This window comes from Pristis pectinata, chromosome 3 (genome assembly GCF_009764475.1).
Source record: "Pristis pectinata isolate sPriPec2 chromosome 3, sPriPec2.1.pri, whole genome shotgun sequence".
Lineage (NCBI taxonomy): Eukaryota > Metazoa > Chordata > Chondrichthyes > Rhinopristiformes > Pristidae > Pristis > Pristis pectinata.
In genome coordinates, this window is record NC_067407.1 from 70304316 (window position 1) to 70319865 (window position 15550).

A 15550-nucleotide genomic window follows, 5' to 3' on the forward strand; every position below is an offset into this window, starting at 1 on the left:
TACTAATGGAAACATCTTCTCCATGTCCACTCTATCCAGGCCCTTGCAGTATCTAGTAGGTTTCTATGAGATCCCCACCCCACCCCACCCCCCACCAATCCTTCTGAATTCCATCGATTACAGGCCCAGAGACATCAAATGCTCCTCATATGTTAAGCCTTTCATTCCTGGGATCATTCTTGTGAACCTCCTCTGGACCCTCTCCAGGGCCAGCTCATCCTATGATATGATAGGGTCTTTTAAGAGACTTTTGGATAGGTATATGGAGCTGAGAAAAATAGAGGGCTATGGGTAAGTCTAGTATTTTCTAAGGTAGGGACATGTTCGGCACAGCTTTGTGGGCCAAAGGGCCTGAATTGTGCTGTAGGTTTTCCATGTTTCTATCCTTACTTATATAGGGGGCCCAAAATTGCTCACAATATTCTAAATGCAGTCTGACCAATGCCTTATAAAGCCTCAGCAGTACATCTTTGCTTTTATATTCTAGTCCTCTCAAAATGAATGCTAACATTGCATTTGCCTTCATTACTACTGACTAATCTGCAGGTTAACCTTGAGGGAATGATGAACTAGGACTCCCAAGTCCCTTTGCACCTCTGATTTCTGAATTTTCTCCCCATTTAGAAAATAGTCTACACCTTCATTCTTCCTACCAAAGTGCATAACCCCACACTTCCCTATGTTGTATTCCATCTGCCACTTCTTTGCCATTCTCCCAACATGCCCAAGTGATGACGGATCTCAGATCCGAAACATTATCTATATTTCTTTCCACAAATGCTGATGTAAGATGTGTAGATATAATTTTGTTAACAGTTCACCATTACTGAAAGGCCTTTACCCTAGTTATAAGTTATGTTGCAGTTGTACAAGACGTTGGTGAGGCTGCACTTGGAGTATTGTGTACAGTTTTGGTTACCCTGTAATAAGCGGTTAGTGTAATGCTATTACAGCACCAGCGACCCGGGTTCAATTCAGGCCGCTGTCTGTAAGGAGCTTGTACGTTCTCCCCGCGACTGCATGGGTTTCCTCTGGGTGATCCGGTTTCCTCCTACATTCCAAAGACGTATGGGTTAGGAAGTTGTGGGCATACTATGTTGGCGCCAGAAGCGTGGCAACACGTGTGGGCTGCCCCCAGAACATTATACACAAAGATGCATTTCACTGTGTGTTTTGATGTACATGTGACTAATAAAGAAATCTTAGCTTATAATAAGCTTTAAGCTGGAAAGAGTGCAAAGAAGATTTACGTGAATGTTGCCAGGACTCGAGGGCCTGAGTTATAGGGAGAGGTTGGGTAAGGTAGGACCTTACCTTATCCCTTGGAGCATAGGAGACTGAGGGGTGACCTTCTAGAGATGTATAATATCATGAGGGGCATAGAGAGGATGAATGTATACAGTCTTTTTTCCAGGGAAAGGGAATCAAAAACTAGAGGGCACAGGTTTAAGATGAGAGGGGAAAGATTTAAGAGAGACCTGAGGGGCAACTTCTTCACAAAGAGGGTGGTGCATATATGGAACAAGCTTGTTGAGGTTGTTACAATAACATATAAAAGACACTAGGACAGGCACATAGATAGGAAAGGTTTGGAGGAATATGGACCAAACACAGGCAAATGGCTTAGATGGGCATCTTGATTGGCATGTACAAGTAGGGCCAAAGGGCCTGTTTCCATGCTCTGTTACTCTATGACTCTTTAAGATTTAATGTGAAGGTTATTGTAGTGCCTCAGTGACGGGCATTGTCCCACTCAGGGTTCATGGAAATTTTGTAAAAAACCTACCAGAACATTTGATTAATCACCAGCACTCCAATACCAGGTAACTGCCCAGATTATCTGTCCTTCTAGCCTTTCAGCCTAAAGCTGACTCTCAGTGCACTTCAACTACTAGTGTGCTAGACTTAGATTGTAGGAAAATAAAATTTTGACTATGTCACAGAGCAGTTAATTAAGCAGAAATGGTTGCAGAGCTAACTAATCAGATGTTCTATATTCAGCTGTTTAAAATGAAGGTGTACATCAACCTGAAAGATCAGGAAATGCTTACACTGATCAGTCAATTCTGTATACCATTTGAACAGCTGTTCAAATGAATTATGAACAATCCGCTGCATGTTTGTTGCTGCCAATTCACATCAAACAACCTGGCTTAACTAATTTCCCTCTGCAAATTCATGAAATCACTATGGAAAAACAGATACAATTCTCAGAAAATGTTCTCTCTTCTCAAATATAACAATAGAAAACTAGCAAGGTCCACTGGGTATGTCTTTCAGAGAATAACTATTTTTTAAGAAATCATGCTGGGTCCCATATTATCGCCGACCATGATATGACTATTTCCTTTCTATCCAAAGTACACTATTTTAATGAAAAACACATGTATAAAACAAATGGCTAAAAACAAATGTTTTGAGAAAACTTATAGTTTTATCTTGACACTTAAGAAAATCTGCTGTTCCTCAATTAATACAACAATATTACATTCTTAAGCATATGGAAATTGTGGAGATCATAACCCAAATGATCTACTTTGAAAAGTAATTTGTTCACAACACATTAGAAAGAAACTTACAAAATTACTATCACACTAAGATAATGGAAATCCCTTCCCCAAATGCATTACACAAAGTTGGGAGCAGGCGTCCTGAATAATTGGATTACTAACTTGCTGAAAGAAACAAAGGTAGGAATGGCAGAGGTCACAGATTTTCAATCCTTGGTTACAGGAATAGTATCAGAAAATGAGGGATTACAGCTAAAAGGTTCTGGTAGAGAAACTGGGATTGTTCACCAATTTGCAAGGGAGGTTAAGAGAAGATTTGCTGCAGGTACACAAGATGATGATGGGTTGAGATAGGACAAATAGGTTGAATGTGTTTCTATTACTGGCCGCTTCAAGGATCAGATGACACAGACAAAGTGATAGGCAAATGATATGGGCAATGTGAAAATCTATTTTAAATGCAGAGTGTTATAATTTGAAACTCACTGCCTGTAAGAGTAGTGGAAACAGGGCTTTCAAAAGACAATTGAGGGAAAACGATCTGAAGGCCATTCAGAAACAGAAGAACAGGACTAACTAAATTTCTCTACAATAAATTAGCTTGGACTTGATGGACTGAATCATCTGCTTTTATTCTGTAACAATTTCTGTAACTCATTGCTAATGAATCTTGGATGCTGGGAAACCCTATTATAAAGCTTGCAGATGCTACGAAATTTGGTAATGTGTTGAGGATAGTGTATATTGCAGAGTGTACAGGCTGGTGAAGGGGCAACAGCATTATCAGAATCTACAGCACATTGCATCCATCATCAGAATTTGATCCTTATTATATCAGCACTTGGATATCAATTACACTGCATCATTTCAATTTAAAGCAGACTGATTCATGACCATTTAAATGAAACTCTAATTTCCCTCTCCCTAAACTATGCATCATCTAATCTCATCCATACTGCATCATTAAAATTAAAATTAACTATCAGAATGAAAACTATTGCAGATCACCTGAATCTAAACAGTACTGTATCCTTGGAATCCATAGTGACTGTGACTGAGCCATATTGCATTATAAGAACCCAAATCTTAGACTGAAGTCTCAGATTGAAGGATGACTTTGAGGGGATGTTGAAATGGTAAAAAGTATGGGAGGACTCATATGGCTTGCATACAATTGAAGAGCTTAGATGAGAAGTTAGATGTCTATGACAGGGCAGGTTGATAAGCTGTCAGAGGTAGCAAACAAATTACTTGCACCAATAATAGAAGTATAGGTTATTAAAAGAGAGCTTATGCTTTGACTTTACAAACTTCACAATATTTTGGCATTAGCTGGAATAAGGCTGACAATTCTGGACATCATCCTACAATTTACCAACACTTGCTTTACAAATTTTTGGTAAAACATCATTAAGGTATGTCTGCAATTTAACACATAAAACAGTACAGCAGGGGAACAGGCCCTTCAGTCCATGATGTCTGCCTCAACCCACGATGCCAATCTAAACTAATCCCAATCAAGATGTCTGTCATTCAAAATACATATAATCAGTTTAATGATTAATAATCAAGATTTATGAAGTTGTTCTTTGCTATATTAAATGGTGTGCCTCTCTCTGTGCACTGGAACACTCCACTTAAATATCCATAATTTGTTTCACCCAGACTTTTTGATTTACAAATGTCACTTAATAGTGTTTTCCAGGAATGCATCTCTTTTGTAAGTCAAGGAATGGCCGTATAAGGACTTTAGAAAGGGGTTTATCAAGGATGAAGGGTTTCAAAAAGTTGTAAAATTAAGGATATTTTTCTTGCAACGGAGAGAGAAACCCATTCCCTCAAACAAGAAAGTCAACAGCCAAAGACCATACATGTACAATCATTGGCAAAAGATCTACAGAGCAGAAGGAGAATGTTTTTTCACTCCAAGTTGTCCTGACCATTAAAACTGTACCTGAAAAGGTGGTGGAATTTTATAAGGTCACTGTAATCAAGGATGAGAAATTTGTTGGATTACAGAAAAAAAATTAACAATGAGGTATGGAGCATAACTGCTTGCTCAGAGGGGAGCTCGGGACATTGCAGTGTGGATCCAGAACTGGCTGGCCCACAGAAGGCAAAGAGTGGTTGTTGAAGGATCGTATTCTGCGTGGAGGTCGGTGACCAGTGGTGTATCTCAGGGATCTGTACTGGGACCCTTGCTCTTTGTGATTTTTATAAACGACCTGGATGAGGAAGTGGAGAGGTGGGTTAGTAAGTTTGCGGATGACACAAAGGTTGGGGGTGTTGTGGATAGTTTGGAGGGCTGTCAGAGGTTACAGAGGGACATAGATACGATGCAAAGTTGGGCTGAGAAGTGGCAGATGCAGTTCAACCCAGATAAGTGTGAAGTGGTTCATTTTGGTAGGTCAAATATGATAGCAGAATATAGTATTAATGGTAGGACTCTTGGCAGTGTGGAGGATCAGAGGGATCTTGGGGTCCGAGTCCATAGGACGCTCAAAGCGGCTGCACAGGTTGACTCTGTGGTTAAGAAGGCATATGGTGTATTGTCCTTCATCAATCATGGAATTGAATTTAGGAGCTGAGAGGTATTGTTGCAGCTATATAGGTCCCTGGTCAGATCCCACTTGGAGTATTGTGCTCAGTTCTGGTCACCTCACTACAGGAAGGATGTGGAAGCCATAGAAAGGGTGCAGTGGAGATTTACAAGGATGCTGCCTGGAATGCAGAGCATGCCTTATGAAAGCAGGTTGAGGGAACTCGGCCTTTTCTCCTTGGAGAGACGGAGGATGAGGGGGACCTGATCGAGGTGTATAAAATGATGAGAGGTATTGATCGGGTAGATAGTCAGAGGCTTTTCCCCAGGGCTGAAATGGTGGCCACAAGAGGACATAGGTTTAAGGTGCTGGGGAGTAGGTATAGAGGAGATGTCAGGGGTAAGTTTTTTACTCAGAGAGTGGTGAGTGCGTGGAATGGGCTGCCGGCGACGGTGGTAGAGGCAGATATGATAGGGTCTTTTAAGAGACTGTTGGATAGGTACATGGAGCTGAGAAAAATAGAGGGCTATGGGTAAGCCTAGTAATTTGTAGGGTAGCGACATGTTCGGCACATCTTTGTGGGCTGAAGGGCCTGAATTGTGCTGTAGTTTTTTTCTATGTTTCTATAATGGGGCAAATGGCTGCCTTTGTTGCTGCAGGTTTCCAGAATTACAGAGAACTGCCTAAGAATGTACACCGTGTTTATTTTCCTGAGGCTTCTCACAGTCTATTTACTTCAACCATTCTATCAATGTATGGTTTTGTTCATTTCTACTTCATGTACATATTTAGCTAGCTCTTAAAATGACTATTTCATACCACATTAAAGTCTTGCTGTCTAGCTTGCAAGCTTCACTGCTTCATTAACTGCTGTATGAATTGGCCATTGCTTTGGCCTATAAAACTATGACGACATTTTGAAAGTAATCAGCTGTGATGTGCTTCAGGGCATGGACAGTGCCACATAAGCACACACATTCTTTCTTATGAAGCATATTCATTGTATATAAACAAGGAACTTTGTAAAATTGCTTTTCAAATTTTTACTTATTCATAATGAAATTAGAGTTTACCATTCAGTCCATTAGTCCACGCTAGCTTCCAGGGAGCAATCCCATCAAATCCATTCCCCCTCTCCTTATTTACCTGTAGCTCTGCAGTGTATTCTCTTTCACATGCAAATCAACTCCCCTCCAATTCTTACCCACACCAAGGGATAATTCACATTTGCCAGTTACCTTTCCATCATGCCTTTGGGGTGTGGAAGGAAACCAGAGCACCTCCCTTTGGGGTGTGGGAGGAAAGCCCACATGGTCACAGGGAGAATGTGTAAACTCCACACAGACAGTACTGGTGGTCAAGATCAAAGCTGGTTCCCTGGAGCTGTGACATAACACTGCTAACTGTTGTGCTACCATTCAGTATTGTTGAAAGTGTTTACATGGTTATTATTCTTTCAAGCACATTAAACCGATTATACGCATCTTGAATGACAGAAAAAAAGATCCATTTCCTATTGAGGTCCAGTTCTGAGGCATTCAAGTTCGGCGACCCTGACCTATACCGAAAATCCAAGTATGACCTTGGCAAAGCTATCAGGGAGGCCAAGAGACAACAGCAGAGCAAGCTAGGGTCCCAGACCAGCCATCAATTGTGGCAAGGCCTGCATACAGTAATTGGCTATAAAGTGAAGTCGGGCAGTATCACTGGCAACAACACATCCTTCCCCGATGAACTCAAAGCATTATGTGCACATTTTGAACAGGAGATCAATGAACTGCCACCACCCTGACAGCCTCCAGTGCGCCTATACCCACAGTCACAGACATCAGATCAGCCTTCCTGAGAGTGAACTCACCGAAAGTGACTGGCCCAGATGAGGTCGCTGGCTGTGTCCTTAGATCCTGCACGGACCAGCTGGCGGGAGTTTTCGCAGACATCTTTAACCTCTCCCTACTCTAATCTGAGGTTGCCATCTGCTTTAAGAAGACCACTACCATCCTGGTGCCAAAGAAAAATAAGGCAACGTGCCTTAATGATTGCTGCCTGGTGGCTCTGACACCCATCATCATGCAGTGCTTCGAGAGGCTGGTCATAGCACACATCAACTCCAGCCTCCCAGACAACCTTGACCCACTGCAATTTGCCTACTGCTGAAACAGGTCCATGATGGGTACCATCCCCCTGGCCCTACAATCATCTCTGGAGCATTTGGATAACAAAGGCACCTACATCAGACTCCTATTTATTGACTGTAGCTCCACCTTCAATACCATAATTCCAAACAAACATCTCCAAACTCCTAGACCTAGGACTCTGCACCCTCCTCTGAAACTGGATCCTTGACTTCCTGACCAACAGACTGCAATCTGTAAGGATAGGCAACAACACGTCCACCACAATTATCCTCAACATTGGTGCCCCGCAAGGCTGTGTAATCAGCCCCTACTTTATTCCCTATACACTCATGACTGTGTGGCCAGATTCTGCTCCAACTTCATTTACAAATTTGCAGATGACACCACCATAGTCAGCCAAATCTCAAACAATGATGAATTGGAGTACAGGAAGGGGATAGAGAGCTTAGTGACATGGTGTCAAGACTGCAATCTTTTCCTCAATGTCAGCAAAACAAGAGAACTGGTCATTGACTTCAAGAAGCAAGGCAGAGCACATACCCCTGTCTGTATCAATGGTGTGGAGGTGGAGGTGGAGGTGTTTGAGAGCTTCAAAATTCGCAGGTGCAGGTATCACCAACAATTTGTCCTGGTCCAGCCATGTGGACGCTACGGCCAAGAAAGCACACCAACACCTCTACTTCCTCAGAAGGTTCAGGAAATTCAGCATGTCCCCTGTGACTCTCACCAATTTTGACATATACATCATAGGAAGCATCCTATCCAGATGCATCACAGCTTGGCATGGCAACTGTTCTGCCCAAGACCACAAGAAATTGCAGAGAGTTGTGAATGCAGCCCAGACCATCTTGCAAACCAGCCTCTCTTCCATTGACTGTCTCTGCACCTCTCACTGCCTTGGGATAGCAACCAACATAATCAAGGACCCCTCCCACTTTGGTCATTCTCTCTTCTCCCCCTCCTGTCAGGCAGAAGATACAAAAGCTTTAGACCGCATACCACCAGACTCAAGGACAGCTTCTATCCCACTGTTATCAGACTCTTGATCTCTCAATATACCTTGCCGTGGCCCTTGAACTTTACTTGTCTTCCTGCACTGCACTTTCTCTGTAACTGTAAAATATATTCTGCATTTTGTTTTCTTTTTACTACCTCAATGTAATTATGCATGGCATAATCTGTCTGGATGGCACGCAAACAAAAGCTTTTTCACTGTATCTGCGGGCAGTTTAAAAAGCAGGTAAAAAAAACTACACAGGTTTCATGGGTTTCGCTTCAGCAGGCATCGGGACTTTGGAACAGATAAGTTTTTCTTTTTTCTTATATAAGGTTTTTATTATAAGGTTTTGTTTTATAAGGTTCCTTTTTATAAGTTTTTTATATAAGTTCTCATTGGGAATAGTGGGGGCAGGACTGCGCAGGCGCGTAATGTCAGCAGGTAAAGCGCGGGCAGTTTAAAAAGCAAACTGCCATCTCCAGCAGGAGGCATCGGAGCAGGCAGCGGAGTGAGAGGGAGCAGAGTGATTTGGGCTTTGGCTCAAGGGGCTTCGGCTTAAAGGGGTGAGGCAGGTGAGTAGCTGCTAAGTAAAGGTAAGGTTTACCTGTTAACTGTTATAAATTTTTAAGTAGGAAAAAAGTAGGTAGGGGGAAAGAAAAGAATTAGTTCAGATGGAGGACATGGTGGTGTGCTGCAGCTGCTTGATGTGGGAGATCGTGGACCACAATAAGGTCCACGATGGCCACATCTGCAGGAAGTGCTTGAGGCTGGAGGAATTTCGGCTCAAAATTGATGAGCTGGAGCTGCAGCTTCACACACTGCGGAGCATCAGGGAGGGAGAGAGTTATGTAGATACTGTACATCAGGAGACAGTCACCCCCCTTACAGCAGGTACTTCTGGAGTCCAGGAAGTAGAGAGAAGGGTGACTGTCAGGGGAGAGAAAAGGAAAAAAAAACAAACAGGCAGATAGAGCAGAGGACCCCGGAGGCTGTTCCCCTCAATAGCAGGTTTTCCGCTTTGGAAGCTGTTGAGGGGGATGACCTGCCGGGGCCTAGCAGCAGTAGCCAGGTCTATGGCACTGGGACCGGTCCTGCTGCTCAGAAGAGAAGGGAGGAGAAGAGGAAGGCAGTAGTGATAGGGGACTCGATAGGGAAACAGATAGGAGGTTCTGTGGCAGTGAGCATGAATCCTGGATGGTATGTTGCCTCTCAGGTGCCAGGGTCCGGGATGTCTCTGATCGGGTCCACGGGATTCTTGAGAGGGAGGGAGAACAGCCAGAAGTCGTGGTTCATGTTGGTACCAATGACATAGGTAGGAAGGGGGATGAGGTCCTGAAAAGTGAGTTTAGGGAGCTAGGCAGAAGGCTGAAGAACAAGACCTCAAGGGTAGCAATCTCGGGATTGCTGCAGTGCCGCGTGATAGTGAAGGTAGGAATAGGAGGAGATGGCAAATAAATGCGTGGCTGAGAAGTTGGTGCAGGAGGGAAGGTTTTAGATTTTTGGATCATTGGGATCTCTTCAGGGGAAGGTGGGACCTGAACAGAGAGGATAGGTTACACCTGAACCTGAGGGGGGCCAATATCCTTGCAGGCAGGTTTGCTAGGGTGGTTCAGGAGGGTTTAAATTAGTTTGCGAGGGGGATGGGAACTGGAGGAGTAGGTCAGAGGAAGAAGGGGATGGGGAAAAGTCAGATCTGACAGGTAGAGAGGCTTTGAGGAAGGAGAAGCAGAGTATAGGGTATAAAAGCAGAAAGGTGGATGGGCTAAAGTGCATTTACTTAAAAGCAAGAAGCATCAGGAACAAGGGAGATGAACTGAGAGCTTGGATAAGTACATAGGACTACGATATTGTGGCTATTACAGAGACATGGCTGACATCAGGGCAGGAATGGATATTGAATATTCCTGGTTTTCAGTATTTTAGAAGGGATAGGGAGGGGGGGAGAAGATGAGGAGGGGTGGCGATACTGGTCAGGGACACTATTACAGCTGCAGAAAGGGTGGATAATGTAGAAGGATCCTCTCTAGAGTCAATACGGGTGGAAGTTAGGAACAAGAAAGGAGCAGTTACTCTACTGGGAGTATTTTATAGGCCCCCCCGGTAGCAGTAGGGATACTGAGGAGCAGATTGGGAGGCAGATTTTGGGAAGTTGCAAAAATAACAGGGTTATTATAGTAGGAGACGTCAACTTCCCAAATATTTATTGGCACCTGCTTAGTGCCAAAGGTTTAGACGGGGCAGAGTTTGTTAAGTGTGTCCAGGACGGATATGTTGACAGGACGACTAAAGGAAATGCCATATTAATTCTAGTTTTAGGTAATGAACCGGGTCAGGTGACAGATCTCTCGGTGGGTGAGCATTTGGGGGACAGTGACCACTGCCATGGACAAGGATAGGAGCAAAGAGGACGGGAAGATATTTAATTGGGGAAAGGCGAATGATGAGACTATAAGGCGAGAACTTGAGAATGTGAATTGGAATGACATTTTTGAAGGGAGATGTACCATGGAGATGTGGTCGCTGTTCTGGGATCTCTTGCAGGATGTTAGGAATAAATTTGTCCCAGTGAGGCAGAGAAGGAATGGCAGGGTGAAGGAACCGTGGGTGACGAGAGTGGTGGAACAACTAGTTAGGAAGAAGGCGGCAGCATACATAAGGTGTAAGCAGCAAGGGCTTGTGAGAAATATAGAGTAGCAAGGAGGGAACTTAAGAAGGGGCTGAGGAGAGAGAGAAGGGACATGAAAAGGCTTTGGTGAGTAGGGTTAAGGAGAATCCCAAGGCTTTTTACTCGTACATGAAGAGCAGAAGGATGGCTAGAGTAAAGGTAGGTCCGATTAAAGACAAAGGTGAGAAGCTGTGCCTGGAAGCTGTGGAAGTGGGTGAGATTCTCAATGAATACTTCTCTTCAGTATTCACCAAGGAGAGGGGTCTTGATGATGCTGAGGACAGTGTCGGTAAGGGTAATGTTCTAGAGTATGTAGATATCAAGAGAGAGGATGTGTTGGAGCTGTTAGAAAATATTAGGACAGATAAGTCCCCGGGGCCTGATGGAATATTCCCCAGGCTGCTTTGTGAGGCTAGGGAGGAGATTGCTGAACCGTTGGCTAGGATCTTTGAGTCCTCGTTGCCCACGGGGATGGTACCGGGGATTGGAGGGTGGCGAATGTTGTCCCCTTATTCAAAAAAGGTAGTAGGGATAGCCCAGGGAATTACAGACCAGTGAGCCTTATGTCTGTGGTGGGTAAGCTGCTGGAAAGGATTCTAAGAGATAGGATCTATGATCATTTAGAGAATCATGGACTGATTAGGGACAGCCAGCAGGGATTTGTGAAGGGAAGATCTTGCCTCACTAGCCTGATAGGGTTCTTTGAGGAGGTGACCAGGAAGATTGATGAGGGTAGTGCAGTAGATGTGGTCTACATTTATCTTAGTAAGGCGTTTGATAAGGTTCTGTATGGTAGGCTTCTTCACAAGGTCAGAGGCCAAGGGATCCAGGGTGGCTTGGCCATGTGGATTCAGAATCGGCTTGCCTGTAGAAGGCAGTGGGTTGTGGTGGAGGGACTGCATTCGGATTGGAGGGCTGTGACTAGTGGTGTCCCACAAGGATCAGTTCTGGGACCTCTAGTTTTTGTGATATTTATTAATGACTTAGATGAGAGGGTGGAAGGGTGGGTTAGCAAGTTTGCAGATGACACAAAGATTGATGGTGTTGTGGATAGTGTGGAGGGCTGTCGAAGCTTACAGAGGGACATTGATAGGATGCAGAGCTGGGCTGACAAGTGGCAGATGGAGTTCAATCCGAAGAAGTGTGAAGTGGTACACTTTGGAAGGACAAACTCCAAAGCGGAATACAAGGTAAATGGCAGGATTCTGGGTAGTGTGGAGCAGAGGGATCTGGGGGTTCATATCCACAGATCACTGAAAGTTGCCACACAGGTGGATAGGGTAGTTAAGAAAGCTTATTGGATGTTAGCTTTCATAAGTCGTGGGATCGAGTTTAAGAGCCGCGATGTAATGATGCAGCTTTACAAAACTCTGGTTAGACCGCACTTAGAGTACTGTGTCCAGTTCTGGTCGCCTCATTATAGGAGGAATGTGGAGGATTTGGAGAGGGTACAGAGGGTACCAGGGTGCTGCCTGGATTGGAGAGTATGGATGATGAGGAGAGACTAAAGGAGCTAGGGCTTTACTCATTGGAGAGGAGGAGGATGAGGGGAGACATTACAAAATATTAAGAGGAATAGATAGAGTGGACAGCCAGCACCTCTTTCCCAGGGCACCAATGCTCAATAGAAGAGGGCATGGCTTTAAGGTAATGGGGGGGGAAGTTCAAGGGAGATATCAGAGGGAGGTTTTTCACCCAGAAAGTGGTTGGTGCATGGAATGCGCTGCCTGGGGTGGTGGTGGAGGCTGATACGTTGGTCAAGTTCAAGAGATTGTTAGATAAGCATATGGAGGAATTTAAGATAGAGGGATATGTGGGAGGAAGGGGTCAGATAGTGTTAGGGGTGGTTTGAAGGTCGGCACAGCATGGTGGGCCAAAGGGCCTGTATTGTGCTGTATTGTTCTATGATTCTATGTCGGTACATGTGACAATAATAAACCAATTCCAATTTAGTTGCTTATACTGCATTATAAATGGCTGCTTTAACAGTTTAGCAAAGAAGAATATGTTGGAAATATTTAGTCGATCTGAATATAAAGAAATTAAGAGTATATATCATTTTCAGTCATTAGGGCAGCACACTGGCACAGCAGGTGATTCTTCTGTCCTGCAGCTTCAGCTTTCTGTTGATAGAGCAAATATCTAATGCTTCCTTTTAAAACCAAAGTATATATTCAAAAGAGCCAACATGATTACACTTATGTCCATTTGCACATACAATTCTGAGCTGTGGGAAGAGACTCCCAGGTAGACAGAGTAAAGGATTCAGGAGTGTGCTCTAAGCTTCTTTGAAAAAAATGGAGCATCCCCATTGACTCCTGGGAATCTGTGGCCCATGACTACTCAACCATGGAGAAGGAGCATTTAGGATGGTACTGGGAACCTCAAATCCATGTGTGTGGAGCAGGCAGAAGTCCAGTCTAAGTGGTGGAACAAGTGGATCAACCCACAAGCAACCCAGCTACCAACTTGTCAGGCACCTCCTGCCCACCTGTGGATGACTGTGGTTACCACATTGCCCTCATTAATCACATCACAACTCAAAACACTGCAGTAGAAGCAAGTCATCGTCAACCTCGGGGGACTACCTTAGAAGAAGAAAACTGACCTAAACTGCAACATCATAAGGAGATATTAAAAATCTTAGCTTTCTCTGGAATGAGTTCCACATTATGATGTTTATTGCGAGGCATCACAAAGGGGAAAACAATCATAAACAGAAAATCTACTTTTACTTTTTGTAATTGATTGAATTATTGACTATAAACAGTAAAAGTCAAATGCAAATCTATGAGAACCTACCTAATCATTAACCTTTAGATGAATGTAAAAATCAATCTTATAATCAAACCAGCTTCTGCATGCATCCTACTAAAAGATGACCCTCTTAACATCATCTTTTGATACCACTTGATTAAGGAGCTGTGGGTTTAAATCCAATACTTGTAGTGTAATTGAAGTTGATATAATTGCAGAATTCAGCGACAGCTGCACCAACTTTTGGATGGAACTTATGCCAGTCTGCCTTAAATATCCAACTGTGCTTTTTGAAGAGAAGCAGGGGAGTTGTCCATCTATCTGGATCTACATTTGCCTCAACCAAGATAACAACATCAGATTGATTGGTCATCTATTTCAGTTTGTTCTCTGGGATGTAGCTGTGGAAACCTGTTGCCATATTTACCAGCAAAACAGTGATTACTTTCCAAAAGTAATTCACCTACTGAAGAGTTTTGAGACAACCCAAGGATGTGAAAAAGCATTGTGTAAATGCTTTCTTCTGTTTATAATTGTAGTTTAGGGAAAACTGGAGAATAGGGCTCCAGGTGTTTAGTTACTGAGAAGAGATCTGTTTGCAGCATCAAAGCATGTCCATATCCTTGAGTTCAAATCAAGAATTGTAATTAGTTTTTAAAATGTACAGAACAGAACTTTACACAATAAATTATTCATACCTCTGACTGTATGACCTTAATCAGAAAGAATATGTGATAAACTGTTTTAGACAACATGGAGAACTGCCGACAGCATTCCAGAAAGGTTAAGGAAGATGACTCTATCCGTTGCTGCAACTTGCTCCAGAAGAGTGTCAGCTCCCTGAAAACAAAAAAAAATTCAGCCATTATTGACTTTATAGGCTGGTGTGGGGCATAAGTAGCAATACAGCTAGCAAACTGGCTACAAAATAGGAAAGCAAAGTCGCTACTCAGATTGGCAAAAAGTGAGAGGAGATGTTCCACAGGAAATGGAGCTGGAATTTATTCGTATTCCAGAGTCCAAAATGTTAAAATACAATTTCAAAATTTGTTAATGACATCATATTGGGAGGAACTTTGAGGAAGAATGCAATAATTTACAAGACGACCATAACAAACAAAATTTGCGCATTTTACAAATTAATTTAAAAAAATTAAGTGTGAAGTGGTGCATTTGAGGAATAAAGAGGTGACCTATTGTTTGGATATTAAGAGTCTAGAGGGAGCAAAGGAGTCCAGATGCACAAATCACCAAAAGTAAATTGTTAGTGAGAATGTAAAAACATAAAACCATCCATTGGGGTTTATTTATAGATGGATACGAATCAAAAGCTGGTAAGTTATATTAAATTTTCACAGTTGGTTTGAACACATTTGAACTACCATGCACAGTTCAGGTTTCCATGTTATAAAAAGGGTAGTGGTGCTGTGGAGAAGAGACAATAACTGAATTGACACATGTAGTGATGAGAAAAAGCTGAGCAGTTTCGAGAAAAGGCTGAGCAGTTTCAAGAGAAGACTGAGGGGTGACCTGTTAGAGGTCTTTTAAAGACTTTGGCAGAGACAATGGTTGGAATCAAGAGAATCCAAAACTAGAAGTCATAAATACAAGACAATTATTAAATCCAATTGAAGCTTTCAAACAAATCTCCTTTTTCCAGTGGTAAGAATGTGGTACTTGCTATCATAGTTGAAGAAATTCACACATGGCTTTGATGGAGCAACAAGGGCCAGTAACGAAGAGGTACAGATCATTTAGTGTGATGTAAAGAAACATTTTTGAGCAGCAAATTGTTGACTTGGAATGCACTGCCTGTATGGGTTTAAGAACAGATTCAATAGGAACATTTAAAAGTGGATAGATTATTGAGATAAAAACATTTTAAGGAGCTATTGGGAAAACAGGGAATTAGTTGTATAGTTCTACAAAAGGACCAGAAAAAA

General features: G+C 42.9%; 1 protein-coding gene across 1 annotated transcript in view; it reads right to left on the reverse strand.

Annotated features, from left to right (window-relative positions):
- The window catches only part of LOC127568443 (zinc finger protein 292-like), a 192134-nt gene that overhangs the window by 10573 nt on the left and 166011 nt on the right, over positions 1 to 15550 (reverse strand). The window contains exon 7 of the mRNA XM_052012175.1: positions 14306 to 14447. Within this exon, the coding sequence (XP_051868135.1) occupies positions 14306 to 14447 (142 nt within the window). The remainder of the gene's footprint in view (positions 1 to 14305; positions 14448 to 15550) is intronic.